General features: G+C 36.9%; 1 protein-coding gene and 1 non-coding gene across 22 annotated transcripts in view; one reads left to right on the top strand and one right to left on the bottom strand.

Annotated features, from left to right (window-relative positions):
• Positions 1 to 20,013, bottom strand: part of RPS6KC1 (ribosomal protein S6 kinase C1) — a 192,939-nt gene that overhangs the window by 57,263 nt on the left and 115,663 nt on the right. For 14 of the 21 annotated variants that reach the window (XM_081489843.1, XM_081489846.1, XM_081489830.1 and 11 more), the window contains one exon: positions 18,543 to 18,635. The exons of 6 other annotated variants lie outside the window; for them this stretch is intronic. In XM_081489843.1, the coding sequence (XP_081345969.1) occupies positions 18,543 to 18,635 (93 nt within the window). The remainder of the gene's footprint in view (positions 1 to 18,542; positions 18,636 to 20,013) is intronic. One more of the 21 variants, XM_081489835.1, reaches the window with a different exon arrangement.
• TRNAG-CCC (transfer RNA glycine (anticodon CCC)) lies at positions 7,278 to 7,350 on the top strand. Its single transcript has one exon. It is a non-coding gene; the product is annotated as a tRNA-Gly (tRNA).

Below are 20,013 nucleotides of genomic sequence, written 5' to 3'. Positions count from 1 at the left end.
GAATATTCAAAATGTATTTTGACTGTTAACTGTTAATTCCATACCTTGCTCTCATGAGATATATCTTACAAAAATTCAACAACCAGAAAACAAAGAGTACTTGGTGAACTTTAATACCAACAATTCTTCCAATTCTTCCCACCAGGGTCTAACTTTCTCTTTCTTGGACATTAGAAGCTAGTAGTGTTCCCTGTACCACTACCCAGCAACTCCAAAAGCAAAGGATACTCAGCCTATCACTTTTGTCCATGAGAAATTGCAGCAACAGGAGCGTCAGCATGAACAGACAGTGGAGAGGCACTTCTCGCCCTTATGCCATGAAACTAATCTGTTCTTGATGGTTCTGTGCTCACAAAAGTTGTTTCACTGATAAGAACTGAAGTATGAAGAGTAACATTTGACATGGATACTTACAACTCCATCCTAAAGGACAGAGAGTTCAAGGGTCTGTTTTCAGTAAAGCATAACAAGTACCCTTGTGATTGAAGGGGAACAGAAAAACAATTCTTTGGCATCTTATCAGTGTTTTATTGGTGCTAAAATTTCCAACATAACACAACATCATGAAGTAAGTAAACAAACAATCCAAAAGGATATTGTTTTGTGGATTGATGGCAAAGCCAAAAACACCACCAACCAACTTACAGCAAGGTGAAATATTCTGAAGTGGGCTGAGTTCTCTAGGCATCTATATAACCTAGAAATATCTTCAAATGCAGGAAACAACAGAACTGATCTACTAGGATTGTATGGAAGTAGTATGCAAGATCCACATTGCTTTCCAGTTATTAAATTACAAATTATCATAAATCAAAATATAGTTTAAACGTTTATCCCAACACATTTAATTCCCCAAAACATCCCATTTCAGTTTACCTATATCTCTTATCTGCCTTAACTACAAACAAATTGGGGCAGGAACAAAGGGAAAAGAACATTAGGACAAGCAAGTAACACAAAACTAAGCTGGTAAATAACTAATTTCTCTATAAGAAAACAACTGATCTTAGACTTCTTTAAATGCCCACACATTTGCAAAGGTTTGCGTATGCTAATTTTTTAATTAAAAGATATTTCAGCAGTGAAAGCTCTTTCATATGCACTACCGATTCTTCATCAAACGTTAACTTTCCAACTTAACACCAGTATAGCCGGTGGCAGCCTGAAGGTTCACCATCTGCTGCTACCCAAAGTCACTGTGGCCACCTTCAGAACATATGCATCAAAGCCTGGAGATAAGAGACTGAAGGAATACTGCCTAAGTCAGCATAAGGGCGATGACAAACCCAGAGGCAGGCAACAGGCAAGCTACCAGAAAATTTAGAACATCACGAACCATCAGTCACCTCTTAGAATACATACCCAAGGTCATAAGGGACTCTAGCAGCTGAACAAAAAGCCAAGAGAAATACTACCACTACCACAATTTACTTAAGTAAATAAGTATGATGATTTTTTTCCTTAAAAGAGAGGGGATAGTTATTTTTTAAACCTCCTATAATTTATTCAAAGCAAGCATATGATAAATAAAATGAAATATAAAACTGAAGTTATATTAATCTATGAATAATAATAAAGGTATAAGTATATATTTTAGGCAGTCATAAAATAAGGTACTTTGCTTTGAAAGATTTATTTTCTGTGTACCATCATACCCACCATTCAAATATTACCAAAGTACTTTGAGATGAGATTTTATAAAATTCACAAAATAGCAATTAAAAACCCTGAATTCCGGCTACTGAAAAATGTCATTTATTTAAGGTAATGATCATATTCACCACAATACTGTATATAGAAACATAATATTGCAGTGTCTTTTAAAATACTAAAAATAGAGAAACTTAAAAACCTGGCTACATTCAATTATAATACTGAATAATTGACATGTTCATCTTAAAAGAAATTAACTAATATGAAATTTTCTTATACATCATCTTTGATTTCTAGGTTGTTTATTTTGGTTTCTTAAATATAGTTAGAAAAAAGCAATATAGAAAATATCTTTTAGAGTATATAAAGCATCTTTCAATTCCTAATTTTAAAATGGCAACGGATACATTTAATTAGAATTCATTCTAATCTTAATCCAGATGTATAAAAATTCTTCCAAACTTCCACAGCAAATTAGTTATAAATTAATTTAAAACTAGGGCATTATTATGCCAAAGTAATTATGCCATTATTATTATTATTATTATGCCAAAGTATTATGCCATAGTAATTATGCCATTACTATGCCAAAGCCTCTGACTGTGTGGATCACAATCAACTGTAGAAAATTCTGAAAGAGATGGGAATACCAGACCATCTGACCTGTCTCTTGAGAAACCTGTATGCAGGTCAGGAAGCAACAGTTAGAACTGGACATGGAACAACAGACTGGTTCCAAATAGGAAAAGGAGTACGTCAGGGCTGTATATTGTCACCCTGCTTATTTAACTTATATGCAGAGTACATCATGAGAAACGGTGAGCTGGAAGAAACACAAGCTGGAATCAAGATAGCCAGGAGAAATATCAATAACCTCAGATATGCAGATGACACCACCCTTATGGCAGAAAGTGAAGAAGAACTAAAGAGCCTCTTGATGAAAGTGAAAGAGGAGAGTGAAAAAGTTGGCTTAAAGCTCAACGTTCAGAAAACTAAGATCATGGCATCTGGTCCCATCACTTCATGGCAAATAGATGGGGAAACAGTGGAAACAGTGTCAGTCTTTGTTTTTTGGGGCTCCAAAATCACTGCAGATGGTGATTGCAGCCATGAAATTAAAAGACGCTTACTCCTTGGAAGGAAGGTTATGGCCAACCTAGATAGCATATTGAAAAGCAGAGACATTACTCTGCCAACAAAGGTCCGTCTAGTCAAGGCTGTGGTTTTTCCAGTGGTCATGTATGGATGTGAGAGTTGGACTGTGAAGAAAGCTGAGCACCGAAGAATTGATGCTTTTGAACTGTGGTGTTGGAGAAGACTCTTGAGAGTCCCTTGGACTGCAAGGAGATCCAACCAGTCCATCCTAAAGGAGATCAGTCCTGGGTGTTCATTGGAAGGACTGATGCTGAAGCTGAAACTCCAACATTTTGGCCACCTCATGCGAAGAGTTGACTCATTGGAAAAGACCCAAATGCTGGGAAGGATTGGGGGCAGGAGGAGAAGGGAACGACAGAGGATGAGATGGTTGGATGGCATCACTGACTCGATGGACATGGGTTTGGGTAGACTCCAGGAGTTGGTGATGGACAGAGAGGCCTGGCATGCTGCGGTTCATGGGGTAGCAAAGAGTCGGACACGACTGAGCGACTGAACTGAACTGAGGGCATTATTAAGCATTCATATACCATAAGAAATGTCATAATGAAGCCCATTTGTCCTGCCCTCTATTTAACACAACCTGTTGAGCACAACTATCTACAGCTTCTACAACCAAATACAATAGTGTAGTCTGTGTGTGTTGTGTCCCAGGTGAACACAATTCATACCTCTGTATACTTAGTAATTTCAACAATAATCATGATGATTTCTTAAAGGGTCATAGTTTGTCATTGTGACAGCTAAAAATAGAGTAAATATTATCAAAATCACTTTATCTTCCAAGAAATGTTATGAATATATTATGAATCATAACATTAAAAAAAAATAAAGTAGGTGGGTGGGGGGTTCAGGATGGAGAACACATGTAAACCCATGGCTGATTCATGTCAATGTATGGCAAAAACCACTACAATATTGTAAAGTAATTAGCCTCCAATTAAAATAAATAAATTTTTTAAAAAAGTAAGCATATTTTGGTGGTGCTAAAAGAATTTGCAAATACGAGTAATGCACTCAAAATTCAAAACCAGTCATTCTCACACTATTTCATTGCTCCAAAGGGCACTGAAATATGGCTGGCAAAGTTTGTTTTCTTTGACAAACTAATATCAGGGTCAGAAAAGATAAAAAGGATTTTAAGGATGTTTCTCTACTTCCCACCTAAAAGTCATTTGGCCAACACCTGGATTATTCATCCTTAGGCAAATAGGTAAATCTAGTCCTGCCCTACAGCAATACAAAACACATGTGATTCTCTAGAAAATAACCCAGGGAGTAATTATTTCAACCACAAATATGAATTCTAAATCTCTTATATTCCTATTAGCCGAATGTCAATGAATGTGAGCCATTCCTCAGTGATATCTCATATTAGGATGTGAAGTGAATGATTTAGTGAACAATAATCTATACAGAAATGTCTTATATATATATATATACACACACACAAACATAAACACATGAAAAAAAGTTTTACTTTGTATAATTTTTAAAATCCTAGGCCTATACATCTATTACTTCATAAAACATGCTTCCAAAGGACATGGTGTGTCTTTGTAAGAAAACAGGATATAAATAGAGCAGAAAGCAGAATATAAAAGACAGAGAAATCAGGTTTAAAACAGAAAGGCTGAAGAGCTAGGAAAAACATCCACTTAGGAGGCTCTTCTCAGATCCAAATGCTTTAAAAGCTAGATCTCTACACCTTTGTCATTCTCATTTTGATTGTCTGTTTTCTGTTTTTGCGAAGCAACTTGCCCAAGGCCACAAAGAGATTACGCTAAAGAGAGGTTAAAACTCTGAAGTTCTGGGTTTATAGGCCCAAGTTCAGCTTATGTCATTCAATTCCATAATGAAACCATTTATTTTATTTTTTTGGTTTGAATTCTTAAGTTCACTTGGGATAATGATTTGACACTGTTAATTTTAGATGAAAATTAACTCAAAAGTATGATCTGTTATACTTAGCTTTAGATACATTTTTTTTTTTTTTTTGCATTTGCCAGAAACACCTAATACTCTAGTGCTGATAAAAACTATCTCCATGAAATTAAAAGACACTTACTCCTTGGGAGAAAAGTTATGACCAACTTAGACAGCAGAGCTCAACTTCAGAAAAATAAACAACCCAATCAAAAAATGGGCCAAAGAACTAAATAGACATTTCTCCAAAGAAGACATACAGATGGCTAACAAACACATGAAAAGATGCTCGACATCACTCATTATTAGAGAAATGCAAATCAAAACCACAATGAGGTACCATTTCACGCCAGTCAGAATGGCTGCTATCCAAAAGTCTACAAGCAATAAATGCTGGAGAAGGTGTGGAGAAAAAGGAACCCTCTTACACTGTTGATGGGAATGCAAACTAGTACAGCCACTATGGAGAACAGTGTGGAGATTCCTTAAAAAACTGGGAATAGAACTGCCATATGACCCAGCAATCCCACTGCTGGGCATACACACCGAGGAAACCAGAATTGAAAGAGACACGTGTACCCCAATGTTCATCGCAGCACTGTTTATGATAGCCAGGACATGGAAGCAACCTAGATGTCCACCAGCAGATGAATGGATAAGGAAGCTGTGGTACATATACACCATGGAATATTACTCAGCCATTAAAAAGAATACATTTGAATCAGTTCTATTGAGATGGATGAAACTGGAGCCCATTATCCAGAGTGAAGTAAGCCAGAAAGAAAAACACCAATACAGTATACTAATGCATATATATGGAATTTGAAAGATGGTAATGATAACCCTATATGCGAGACAGAATAAGAGACACAGATGCACAGAACAATTTTATGGACTCTGAGGGAGAAGGTGAGGGTGGGAAGTTCTGGGAGAATAGCATTGAAACATATTATCATATGTGAAACAGAACACCATTCCAGGTTCGATGCATGAGACAAATGCTCAGGGCTGGGGCAATGGGATAACCCAGAGGGATGGGATGGGGAGGGAGGTGGGAGGGGGGTTCAGGATGGGGAACACATGTAAACCCATGGCTGATTCATGTCAATGTATGGCAAAACCCACTACAATATTGTAAAGTAATTAGCCCCCAACTAAAAAAAAAAAAAAAAAAAAAAAAGCCTCTGGAAAGCCCCAAATTAGGTACCCCTCTTACATGTTCTCATAATACTCTAGTCTACTTCCCTCACTGAAAACAGTTTCACATTGTATTGTAACTGCTATCTCCCACTAAATTATAAAGTCTGAGAGGGTAGAGATGAGGTGTTTTATTTACCATTATATCTCCAGTGGCTATTATCACATTTGACATATAGCGGGAGCTCAACAAAATCACTGCAGATGGTGACTGCAGCCGTGAAATTAAAAGATGCTTACTCCTTGGAAGGAAAGTTATGATCAACCTAGACAGCATATGAAAAAGCAGAGACATTACTTTGTCAACAAAGGTCTTTCTAGTCAAGGCTATGGTTTTTCCAGTGGTCAGGTATGGATGTGAAAGTTGGACTATAAAGAAAGCTGAGCACCGAAGAATTGATGCTTTTGAACTGTGGTGTTGGAGAAGACTCTTCAGAGTCTCTTGGATTGCAAGGAGATCCAACCAGTCCATTCTAAAGGAAATCAGTCCTGGGTGTTCATTGGAAGGACTGATGTTGAAGCTGAAACTCCAATACTTTGGCCACCTGATGTGAAGAGCTGACTCACTGGAAAAGACCCTGATGCTGGGAAAGACTGAGGGCAAGGGGAGAAGGGGACAACAGAGGATGAGATGGTTGGATGGCATCACCAACTCAATGAACATGAGTTTGGGTAAACTCCGGGAGTCGGTGATGGACAGAGAGGCCTGGTGTGCTGCGGTCCATGGGGTCACAAAGAGCTGGACACGACTGAACTGAACTGAGGAGCTGAACTGAACTGAGTGACTGAACTGAACTGAACTGAGAAGCTCAACAAATATTTTCTGAATGAATGAATGAATGAGAAAATAAAAATAGAAATAGAAAAGACCTGGAGAGAAATGGTGAAGAGGTAGGTCAGTTAGAATAAATGGTCCCTAATAATGTGAGTAGATAAGATAGTAAGATAATGTGAGTAGAGAGGTATCATTCATTCATTTATTCATTTTTTTCACCATATATTTATTCATTCATTTATTCATTTATTTCACCATATGCTGTTTCTAAGTCACTATGCTAAATGTCAACTATGCTAAATGTCAAAAATACAAAATTAAATAAGATATAGTCACCAAGCTGGTATTTGACATGTTACAGCGGCTTCCTCTTCAAAGACACATTATTTTCTGCCCAAGATTTAGACTCTCTTTCCTGTCCAAAATTAATAGATGCCTGTGATACTGTATCAAAATACATAAAAATGTTAATTTTTAGGAAAAAAAGAAGAAAAATATTTGGTATTTGAGGCATGTGAAGGCTTGTTGGAGGAGGCATAGAAATAGGATCAAAAACTACCATACAGGGATTTCCCTGGTGGTCCAGTGGCTAAGACTCTGCACTCCCAATGCAGAGGGCCTGGGTTCAATCCCTGGTCAGGGAACTAGATCCCACATGCCATAACTAAGAGTTCGCATGCCACAGCTAAAGAGCCCAGAAATCATAACAAAGATCGAGGATCCTGCATGCTGCACTTAAGACCCAGAGCAGCCAAATAAATAAATATTTAAAAAATAAACCTACCATATAATATGGATGAATGCTACAGCAGAAAGGTTCAAGGAATTAAAAGGACACAGCAAAAGATATTCAAAAATATCACACAGTAGAGGTAAGCAAGGGAGCCTTCCAAGAGAAGGTAATAATTCAGAATGAGACAAAATTAAGTGAGGAAGAAAAAAAAAAGTCACTCCAGGTAGAGGGGAGGGGTACATCCTGTGTAAAACATGACACCTTGTGTATCTTACAAGTTCCACAGGGCTGTAACCAAGGAAGCATGCTGAAGTGGTCTGGGAATGGTCTTTGCAGGCTTAGATAAGAAATGTGAACATTATCCTAAAAATCTATGTGATGGTATTAAAGACTTATAGGCAAGAGAGTTATTAGCTTTATAAAAATCACTTTTCTAAAGCACCCATTTTATGAATTATTCTGACAGCAGCGTCAACAATGAACTGGAGGAAAATCAGATTTAGAGGCAAGTATAGTATGTATTAAAAGGGGGATAAAGAGAATAGTGTATGCCTTTAAACTTACAAGTAACTTGGGATGCCTACGTTTTGATTTGAAACAGTTGAAGGTTAGTTGTAACTAGCAGTGCCCAGAAGGTACTGGGTCAACTTGAAATAACTATTCTAGCTATACGTCATCGACAGGATTCTTTGTCCTATTTTGGTAGGAAAAAAAAAATGTTAACTTGAAAAAGGTCAACAAAGACATGTTGATCAAAATCATGGACACCACGAAGCTGAGAGGTCCACACAATGTGTTAAATTTAACATTCTCTGAAATACGGATCACTATCCCCTATAGAAACTGGTGATGGGCAGGGAAGCCTGGCGAGCTGCAGTCCATGGGGGTCGCAAAGAGTCAGACAGGACTGAGCGGCTGAACTGAACTCAAAGAAATTTTTAAAGCTATATAATAATGACTAAAAAGAAAACAAGAGAGGAAATGAGAAAAGATGTAAGACAGTAAAGATAGAAGACAGAAAACAGAATGAATCAGATACTACAGACAGCTAAAGCAGGGACTCAAGAGTGGCACTGAAAACAGGGCCTTATATGAAACCTACACACCAAACTGATGAGGACAGTGGGCTCCCAGAATCCTGGTGGGTCTAATACTATATCCCTCAGTAACGGACCGTAAAGTTCTTTTCTAAGAAAACCAAGTAGCCTAAAAGATAAGGCATATAGATATTGACATCATTAGATCTCCTAATGAAACATCTGTATCATTACCCAAATTGAAGGTCACCAAATGCTCAACTCAACAAATGGAAAAAATAAAATAAAATCCCACCACAACAAATCACTCTGAAATTCTGGAACAGTGGGGTCAGAGAGAAGAGCCTATAGGCCTCCAACAAGGGAAAGAAGGTGGGGGTGGGGGCGGGGGAAAGGTCAGGAACTGGAATTCAATACAGAAGACTGATGAAAGGAATTCCCAGGAGAACAAGTGAAAGTGTGACGAGGGTAGCTATGCAGAAGACCAAGAGAACAAACCAACCCAGACTTGAGAAGAACAAAGAAGGAATCCAAGAGAGAAGACTACAAGAAAACCACTGATCCAAAGTACTGTCTGAGGCACCTGATGGTACTGAGACGTTTTAAAGTTTTATCAGATGGTTTAGTAATCTTACTGAAGATTTAGTAAGATAAATAAGAAGGACAGGGACACAGGAAAAAATAAGAGGAGGGTGATGGGGTGAGAAGGAGGCAATTTATTAACCCTAAGAAAAAAACAAAAAATGTGTCCACAGAAAGTCTGAAGATATTTCAACAGATTGAAATTTTGGCCAAATTTAAGCAAAATAAAACTAGAAGAAACAAACAAAAACAATACCAAGTGGAAAGACAAACACACTTTGTTGAAATAACTAAAAAATGGTTATTGGAGAAGGGCAGTACTAAGGACTAAAGCAGCAGTACTTGGCTCAAGAGAAAAAAAAAAAGACTTTCTAAGAGTTTCAATTGTGTAAAATGGAATGACTGACTGAGACATTAGGTAGCTTAGTCTTTATTCACACTTCTTTATAGTCCCTTCCACGTTGTTTTAGAACTTACATACTGACCTACATCTCTCCTGCTAGACTAAAAAGAAGAAACAAGTCCTATACAGCACCCAACACAGTGCCTGTCACATGGTGGCATTCACAAGAAATTTGTTAAATTAACAAACAAAGACCCTAAAGCTGAACAGCCATTCAGTGGGACACTACAGATGGGCCACAAGATCTGTAATTCACTGGGTCAGATGACCTTAAAGTCCTTTCTAACCCTGAGCTTGTATATGCCAAGCCATTAGGAGGTAAAATGAAACTAGTTCCTTTAATTCCAAAATTACTTAGGTTATCATATCATAAAACTGCCCATACAAATCTATCCCTAAAAATATATTAGATCATACTTTAAATACAAAAAGAATGAGTTCTTTAGAACAAAAAAATATTCTATTAATCTATTAACATTAATATCACAGATAAAGGGTTTTGCAAGTATAGAATTCATTTTTATATATTCAATTATAGTTAAGATGTATGTTCCAAGAGATAGAATAAGATATTAAGTATCGAACATAATGAAACAACCAAAATGCATGTGTGTCTGTTTATCAAACATGTGGCTGTCCCTTGTTTTAAAAAACAGGTATACAAAAAAAAACAAAAACAAAAACAGGTATACTAGATGCCGTTCCTTAAAGATGATATTACTAGTTATAATCAAAGTCTATTCTGATTTCATGTATAAAAACTGTGGCTAAACTACATGCCCTTCAACAATATGCATAAATTAGCTTGTGGTTATTAATGTTATCAGCACAATCCAACTCTACTGTTAACTATTCCTTAGCTTCTTGAAGCAGTTTTAGGTTCACAACAAAATTGAACAGAAAGTACAAAGTTTCCATACATTCCTCCTGCCCCCAAACACCCTACAAGCTCCACCATTATGAACATCTTACAGCAGAGTGGTACATTTGTTGAAACTGATGAACCTACAGTGACACATTATGATCACCCAAAGATCACAATTTAGAGTTCACTCTTGATATTCCAATGGGTTTTGACAAATGTACAACATGTATCCACCATTATATCAAGCAGAATAGTTTCACTGCCCCCTAAAATTCTGTCTCTATCTATTTATCCTTCCTTCCTCCTCCTAATCCCTTGTAATCACTAATCATTTTACTGTCTCCCTGATTTTTTGTCTTTTCCAGAATGTCATATAGTTAAAATCGTACAACATGTACCCTTTTCAAATTTGTATCTTTCACTTGTTTAGGTTTCCCAGGTGGCATTAGTGGTAAAGAACCCACCTGCCAATGCAGGAGAAATAAGAGATGCAAGTTCAGTCCCTGGGTTAGCAGGATCCTCTGGAGGAGGAAATGGCAACCCACTCCAGTATCTTTGCCTGGAGTCTCATGGACAGAAGGAACCTAGAGGGCTACAGTCCATGGGGTTGCAAAGAGTCAGACACGACTGAAGTGACTTGGCACACAGGCAGGCAGCACACACATCTTTCACTTAGTGATATGCATTTAAAGTTCCTCCATGTCTTCCAGTTTGATAGCTCATTTCTTTTAAGCACTGAATAATTTTCCATTGTCTAGATGTACTACAGTTTATTCATCCCATGAAGAGCATCCATTCATCCCATGAAGGTTGCTTCCAAGTTTTGGCAATTATGAATAAAGCTGTTATAAACATACACATGTAGACTTTGGCGTGGATGTTAAGTTTTCAACTCATTTGAGTAAATAACTAATAAGCACAGTTGCTGGATTATACAGTAAAAGTGTATTTAAGAATCTGTCAAATGTCCTCCAAAGCGGCTGCTCCGTTTTGTACTACTCCCAGCCAGCAGTGAACAAGAGTCCCTATTGTTTCACGTCCTCGCCAGCATTTGGTGTCGCCAGTGTTTCAGATTTTGGCCATTCTAATGGCTTCCCTGGTGGCTCAGCAGTAAAGAATCTGCCTGTAATTCAGGAGACTTGGAGGAGACGTGGGTTCGATCACTGGGTCGGGTCAGGAAGATCCCCTAGAGAAGAAAATGGCAGCCCACTCCAGTATTCTTGCCTTGGAAATCCCATGCACAGAGCAACCTGGCAGGCTACACTCCATAGGGTCACAAAGAGTCCCACATGACTGGGCAACTCAACAGCAAGTATCTAGTGGTATTTCATCGCTGCTTTAGTTTACATTTCCCTGATGATGTATGATGTGCAGTATCTTTTCATATGCTTACTTGCCATCTGTATATTTCCTTTGGTGAGGTTCCTGTTAAAGTCTTCAGCCCATTTTTAATTGAGTTGTTCATTTTCTTATTGTTAGGTTTTAAGGGTTCTTTGTATATTCTGGATAACATTCCTTATCATATATGCTTTTACAAATATTTTTTCCTAGTCTATAACTTGTCTTCATTATCCTGACAGTGTCTTTCATAGAGGAGAAGTTTTTAATTTTGATGATGTCCAGCTTATCAAATATTTCTTTCATGGATCACGTTTTTGGTGTTATATCTAAAAAGTCACTGCCATACCCAAGGTTATCTAGATTTTCTCCTATGTTGTATTCTAAGATTTTTATACCTTTGTGTTTTTCTTTAGGTCTATGATCCACTTTGAGTTAATTTTTTTTCAATGATGTATCTATGTCTAGGGCCCCTTTAAGGTCTGTGTCTAGGGCCCCTTTCTTCATGTGAATGTCCACTGGGTTTGGTGTTTCAGTACCATCTGTTGATGCAACTATCTTTCCTCCATGGTACTGCCTTTACTCCTTTATCAAAGACCTCTAAACTATATTCATGTAGATCTATTTCTGAACTCTATTCTGTTCCATTTATCTGTCTATTCTTTCACCAATCCCACACCACTGTCTTGATTTCTATGGCTTTACAGAAAGTCTTAAATTCAGGTAGAATTACTTCTCTGAATTTGTTCTTTTCCTTTAATATTGTGTTAGATTTTCTGGAACTTCTTTTCCTTTATAAAAACTTTGGAATCATTTTCTCAATATCCACAGAATAACTTGCTGTGATTTTGACTGAGATTGTACTAAATGCATAAATCAAACAGGGAAGAACTGACATACTGACAATAATGAACCATCCTACATATGAACATGGAATATCTCGCCATTTATTTAGCTCTTCTTTAATTTTTTTCACTAGTCTTATAGTTTTCCTCATATAAGGTTGTATACATTTTGTTAGATTTATGTCTAAGTATTTCATTTTTTTGGAAGTGCTGATATAAGTAATATTGAGTTTTTAAGTTCTCCTTGTTCACTGCTGGTATATAAGAAAGTGATTGACTTTTATACACTAACCATGTATCATGCAGCCTTCCTACAATAGTTCATTAGTTTCAGGAGATTTTTTTTGTGCATTTTTTATATAGACAATCATGTCACCTTCAAATGACGTTTTCTTTCTTCCTTTCCAATTTTCGTATCTTTATTTCCTTTCCTTACCTTACTGCAATCATGAGAACTTTCAGTAGGATGCTGAAAAGGAAGAAGGAGAGAGGACATCCTTGCCTTGATCATGATCTTAGAGGGAAACTTCAAGATTCTCAGCATTAAGGATGATGCAAACTATAGGAGTTCTGTAAAAGTTCTTTATCAAGTTGAGACATTTTCCCTCGATTCCTAATTTGCTGAGAGTTTTTATCATGAATGGGTATTGGATTATGCCATATGCCTTTTCATAGTCAATTGAGAGGATGATGTTATTTTTCTTCTTTAGCCTGTAGATACACTGGATAACATGAATTGACTTTGAAATGTTAAACCAGCCTTGCACACATGGGATAAATACCACTTGGTCATAGTACATAGCACACAGCACATAGTACATAGTACATAGCTCTTTCCATACAGTATTAGATTCAAAATTCCTAATATTTTTGTTAGGCTTTTTATATCTATGTTTATGAGAGATACTGGTCTATAGCTTTAATTTCTAGTAATATCCTTACTTCTGTTGTTAGGCTAACACTGGCCTCAGAGATTGAGTTAGGAAGTATTACCACTGATTCTATCTTCTGGAAGAAATTACAGAATTGGTTCAATCTCTTCCCTAAATGTTTGGTGGGATTCACCAGTGAATCCATCTAGGCCTGATGCTTTCTATTTTAGAAGCTTATTAATTATTGGTTCAATTTTTTAAATAGATATAGACCTACTCAGATTGAGTATTTCTTGTGTGAGTTTCAGCAAGGAATTGGTCCATTTCATCTAGATTATCAATTTTGTGTGCAAAGCATTGTTCACAGTATTCCCTTATTACCCTTTTAATGTTTATGCCTAAAGTGATGTTCTCTTACATATCTGATCTTAGAAATTTGTGTCTTTTCTCTTTTTTTTTAAGTTAACCTAGATAAGGGTTTTGTTAATTTTCTTTTTTGATTTCCTGTTTTCAACTCTTATGATTTCACCTTAATTTTTATTATTTCTTTTCTTCTGCTTGTGCATGCCCGCTAAGTCACTTCAGTCATGTCTGATTGTTTGCAACCCCATGGACTGTAGTCTGCCAGGCTCCTCTGCCCGTGGGATGCTCCAGGCAAAGAATACTGGAGTGGGTTGCCATGCCCTCCTCCAGGGAATCTTCCTGACCCAGGGATTGAACTCATGTCTCTTACATCCCCTGCACTGGCAGGCAGGTTCTTTACCACTAGTGTCATTTGGGAAGACCCAGTGTTAGTCACTCAGTCATGTCCAACTCTTTGTGACCCCATGGACTGTAATTCGCCAAGCTGCTCTGTCCACGGACTTCTCCAAGCAAGAATAATGGAGCAGGTAGCCATTCCCTTCTCCAGGGGATCTTCCCAACCCACGTATTGAACCTGGGTCTCTTGCATTGCATGTGGATTCCTGAATCCATGCCTGGTGGACTACGGTTCATGGGGTCGCAAAGAGTCGGACACAACTGGGCGACTCCATATTTACTTTGCTCTTCTTTTCCTCATTTCCTAGGATAGATACTTAGATAATTGATTTTAGATCTTTCTTCAGTTTTAATACATACATTCAATGCTATCAATTTCCTTCTAAGCACCACTTTCACTAGATCTCACAAATGTGGAACTGTTTATTTCTCCTTTCAGTTTTATCAGATTTTTGTATGTGCACATCAGTACACTGCTAATCATATACCAAACTTATATTTGGTGAGTACATGTCTAGGACTGCTACATGTTCTTAGTGTATTAACTCTTTGATCATTACACAATTTTCCTGTCTCCGGTTAATTTTCTTTGCTCTGAAGCCAATTGTTACATTTTCTGTTTGTTCTCTTTGTTTTTTGTTTCTGTTTTTTCTTGCCTTCCTGTGGGTTACTTGAATGCTTTTCAGAATTCCATTTTGGTTTATCTAGAGTGTTTTTTAGTGTATCTCTCGCTACGTCTACCTTTTTTACTGCTTACTCTACTTTTCACTTTCATGCACTGGAGAAGGAAATGGCAACCCACTCCAATATTCTTGCCTGGAGAATCCCAGGGATGAAGGAGCCTGGTGGGCTGCCGTCTATGGGGTCACACAGAGTCGGACACGACTAAAGTGACTTAGCAGCAGCAGCAGCAGCTAGCCATCAGATACAAATAACATCACTGCCTACTGGTGTCATCATTTTACCATTTCAAATGAAGTGCAGAAACCTTACATTCCTTTATACTCCTTCATTTATAATTATCTTAAACATCTTCTCTTTATACTTTTAGAGCTACATCGGACGCACGTGAAGCAGGGCATCCAGGGCTGGTGCTCTGTGACGACCTGGGGGGATGGGGCGGGGCGGAGTGGGAGGATGGGGGACGCATGTGTACCTGTGGCCTATTCATGTTGATGTATGGCAAAAGCCATCACGATACTGTAAAGTAATTACCCTCCAATTAAAATAAAGAAATGATGTTTTTTAAAAAAGAACTATATCGACAGGATAGTTTTTGTTCAACCATAAAACAACCTAGCATACTCAAGAGGGACAGGAAAACACCCACTCGTATTTCAGTCTTTTCTTCTTTCTTCCTTCTTAATATTTTAGAATTCCTGCCTTTATTATTTCCTTTCTGTTTAGAGAACTTACTTAAGCTATTCTCTCACAGTAGATTATCAAGTAACAAATTCCCTTAGTGTTGCTTCATCCTTTTCTTCAGCCTTCAAAAGGGTCGATTTCCCCTTCATTCTTTAACAATATTTTTACAGGACATAGAAACTGGGTTGACAGTTCTTTTTCAGCACTCAAGTGTTACGCCGTGTCCTCACGGCCTTGATGATTTCTGGTGAGAAATCCACTGTCATTTGAACTGTTTCTCCTCAATAAGTAAAGTGTTGCTTTCCTTGCACTGCTTTAAAAATGAAAGATTTTCCAATCCCAATTAAAGAACAGAAAGTCACTTATTCCTCTTTGAATTCTAGACCAAGACACAACTATGTAATTACTGTCCCTCTGGGTAAGGACATCTGAGTGTCTTGAACCATGATGCTAGATAGCAGTCTCACGTTATACCAGTAGGTGTCACTCTATATATGATATATTAAAAGTCATTTAAGTCTCAATTTCATCCCTTCAACAAATATTGACTAAGTGTCCATTATGTGCCAGGCATGATTCTGGATGCTGAGATTATAAAGGTGAACAAGAAAGACATGATCTTATTTTCATGAAGCTTACAGTCTAGATATTAATGAACAAATCTGCTTTACTTGTTTTCATTATAAAAGTCTGTCAAATTCTATTCCTAAGGAAATTTTATTTTCCTAAGTTATTAGATAATAACACTTAAAATAGCTCTTAAAGAACATACCATAATGAAACAGAATCAGAGAATCTGTGTTCAGTACAGGTGAGACTGGGGCTTCCCTGGTGGCTCAGTGGTAAAAAATCCACCTGCCAATGGGGAAGACATGGGTTTGAGCCCTCGGTCAGGAAGATCCCCTGGAGGAGGAAATGGTAATCCACTCCAGTATTCTTGCGTGGGAAATCCCCTGGACAGAGGAGCCTAGGGGGCTACAGTCCATGGGGTCGCAAAAGAGTTGGATACAGCTTAGCAACTAAACAACAACAGGTGAGATTAATGTATCCAGTATATTTTCTAGAATCGACACAACACTTCTCTTCCAAGTTTCTAAAACCCTAATATTAAGTATCCTTCATTACAATGGAGAAGAATCAATCTTAAAAAAAAATTCAAAGTTTTAAAAAATCTATCTATTCATGTTTTTACAATAGAGACTATTACAAATTTTTAAAGATTATTTGCAAAGTTTATTAATTCCAAAGTACAGATTTCTTTATTTCTACTCAGAAAAGTTAAAATGTCCCCTTCTAAACACCAACATACCCCCCCAGTTAAAAGAACAAAGATAATAGTGAATTATCCTTCTCAGCATAGAATTTAGGGATTCCTCCACTGTCAATATCCTTATTTGGATAAACATGTGAGACTTATAGCTATTACCAGGACTTAAAGGTGACCTACTCATGATTAGAGTCGAGCAATGAAAGGTCATATTTTATCAAAATAAACAGATCTAAGAGAGGGAGCAGACACGGTATCTCAAAAAAGTATATTTGCCTGCACAGAAATCCAAGAACTTTTAATTAATCCAAGAACTATTTAACTGCTATTTTACTTCTCTGAATTCTCAAACGGAATGTTCTCTAATCTGCAAAGGCTAGAAAAAATATGGTTAAGGAAATATTTCAAGATCAAAAGTTCTATTGCTTAGAATTCTTTAACTTCAAAATTCAGTCAAATAAATTTCTCTGAGACAAACTGATGCTGATAAGAATTTAAAAAGACCACAACAGCTTCATGTAATATCTAACCTAATATTCCTTTTGAAATGCCTCAAACTCTTAGTTACTATTGAAATTATCTGAAATATATTCCACATTGTTCAATTTTAGCTTAGAATCACACACATACTTCAGAACACAAGAAGCAGTGAATGAATGTGAAGTTATAAATAAACACTAAGGTGCTTCATAAAGGATGACTGACATTAAAAAGATTAAATTAATTTATATCTAATATTAAGTCATTTTCTTTCACTTTGAAAGGTATTAAAATGGTGGTGGTTGACCAAAAATATTTAAAACTGGCTTACTGGGTATGATTTTTCAATTATACTTGTAAACTTTCTGACATCCCAGTACTGCTGTTTGGCATACCTGAGATGTCACCCAAATTTGGGGAAAGTGAATGGCAGAGACATCTGCTATTGCAGTCCTTGTGTTTCAAATACAAAAATGTGTGTGAGTAAAAGGGGATTTAGCGTACAGGAAAAAAACACAGCTCTTGATGTTACAATGATCCTGGTTTGAATTCCAGTACCACCTTAAACAGTTCTATGTGACTTTTGGGGCAAGTTACTTAAACTGTTCTAAACATCACTTTTCCACCAAGATGCAAACAACAGGATTTAAAAAGGATTATGTTGTTTATATTGTAAACATATATAAAACATACATAAAACATTGTATTATGTTGTTTATATTACATAAAATGCCTAATACGTGGTCTGATACATAGTAGGTACTCAATGGCAACCCACTCCAGTATTCTTGCCTGGAGAATCCCAGGGACGGCGGAGCCTGGTGGGCTGCCATCTATGGGGTCGCACAGAGTCGGACACGACTTAGCAGTAGCAGCAGCAGCAGCAGCAGCAGCAAGAAACGGTAGTTATTAGGAGAGCATCCTTCTTCTTTTTGACCACTAGACTGACTATACCAGTTAATGCTGAACAACTACTGACTCACTAGCTTTTGTAACTAACACATAGTGTATCTTTACCTGCTATAACAGGTTTATAAAATCAAACTCTTTACTAGACTGAATGCCAACAAATAAGCACGTTCTCCTTTAACGTAACATATTTTGCATGACCTTACATGAATTGCTTAGATAAAAGCTTTTTCTTTTCTGCTTTTGTTATTTTAAAGTGCAGATGCATTTGAGTCATTTTCTCCTTTTGTTTCATATCCTTAAGATCCAAAGCTTCAAAGACATAATGTCAGCATGCAGTCGATTTATTACTGAACTCTTGAAGAGACACTGAAGAATTACCTTGTCAATCACCCCAAGGACTCTGAAGGCCTTCAGCTCCTCGGCAGGGCTCCTTAGGTTCCAAGGGGGCCTTGAACTTAGTGATCCTGGAGGCTAATGGAAGATATCAAAGATTACACATCAATCAGGGAGGTACTTGAAGGAAGACTGCCTGCTGAAGCAAATGTCAGGCCAAAGGAATTAAATTTATCATAAATCAGAGAATGGGAAGATGAAAGGAGGAAGTTTCTGTTTGTCTATAATATAAAGTAAAAAAAAAAAAAAAAATCAAAAATGAAGGAAATCAAAAAGAAAAAGCAAGAAAAAAGTTGCAAGTAAATAAATCATGATAACACTGAAAACAAGATTTTAAAAAGAAAAATTAATGAGCTGATATAGTTTCCAGAGCAACAATTCAATTCAGAACTGCACAGCTATAATGAAACTTTGTAACAAATGGATAACTGAACCAACAATCAATCACAGCCTTATATTTACCCCAGAAGGCTCAAGAGTAATTTAGAAGAAAAAGACTAAAAAACAACAGATAAACTTGGGGAGAGACAGAACGTAAGTCATTTTCTCTCATCATAAAACTTCACTTCCTTTAATGCTACTTTATAAATATATACTATGTATGTTAAGAGGGATTGGCAAATTCAAGGTCAACCAAAATTGCCAACAATGGTGAAGAATTAAGAAACCCTATCATACAACCAATAATTATTAGAACTGAGATTGGTTAAGCCTAGAAAAGAGATGATTTACAGAAGAAAATGTTTTTTAAATATTTGAACACCTGTGATGTAGAAAACTTCATCTGTTCACCATAATAAAAAGTACAAAAAAGATCAATGAATACAGAAGGGATATTTCAGTACCACTTAAAATAAAAGAATAACCCTAACTTCCCATCCATTGGTCTTAGTTTTTCACTATCAGTAATATAAAACATTAGACTAGATAAATTCCAAAGACCTTTCCATTTGGCATTTACAATCAGAAAGCAATCCTTTATTAACCTTTATGTTAAAATGGTGATGCAATGACAGGACATACAAAGCCTTATTATATCTTCAAAACAGAACTTTCTGTTGTCGACAATCTGTTAAAATACAGAGGAAACATTTATCACCCCACTGAGTATCTGGTAAATAACTTGGTTAACCAAATGTCATGAATACTAGAGTTACTGAGTTACCATTTTTGATACTTCAAGTCCTAGTGCAGCCCAACATCATTAGACAAGAAGCTCCCTGAGAACAGGAAGTATGCCTTATTCACCTGTATATTCACGGTGCCTAGAATGCTGGTTGGAAGCAAAGAGGAAGAGCAGAAAAGAAAGGAAGGAGGAAGAGAGGAGAGGGACAAGTAGGGGAGGTCACATAGACAAATTAGGTGTCTTTGATAGCTAGGAAAACTATCACTTTGTGAAATTTTCTAAAAGCAGCAATTCTAATTGCTTTCAAATTTTTTTGTTTGTTTGTTTTTA

Source organism: Giraffa tippelskirchi, chromosome 5, assembly GCF_054371585.1.
Source record: "Giraffa tippelskirchi isolate mGirTip1 chromosome 5, T2T-mGirTip1v1.2.pri, whole genome shotgun sequence".
In the NCBI taxonomy this organism is placed as follows: Eukaryota; Metazoa; Chordata; class Mammalia; order Artiodactyla; family Giraffidae; genus Giraffa; species Giraffa tippelskirchi.
Note: the sequence above shows the minus strand (reverse complement) of the source record. Positions and strands in the feature narration are given on the sequence as shown.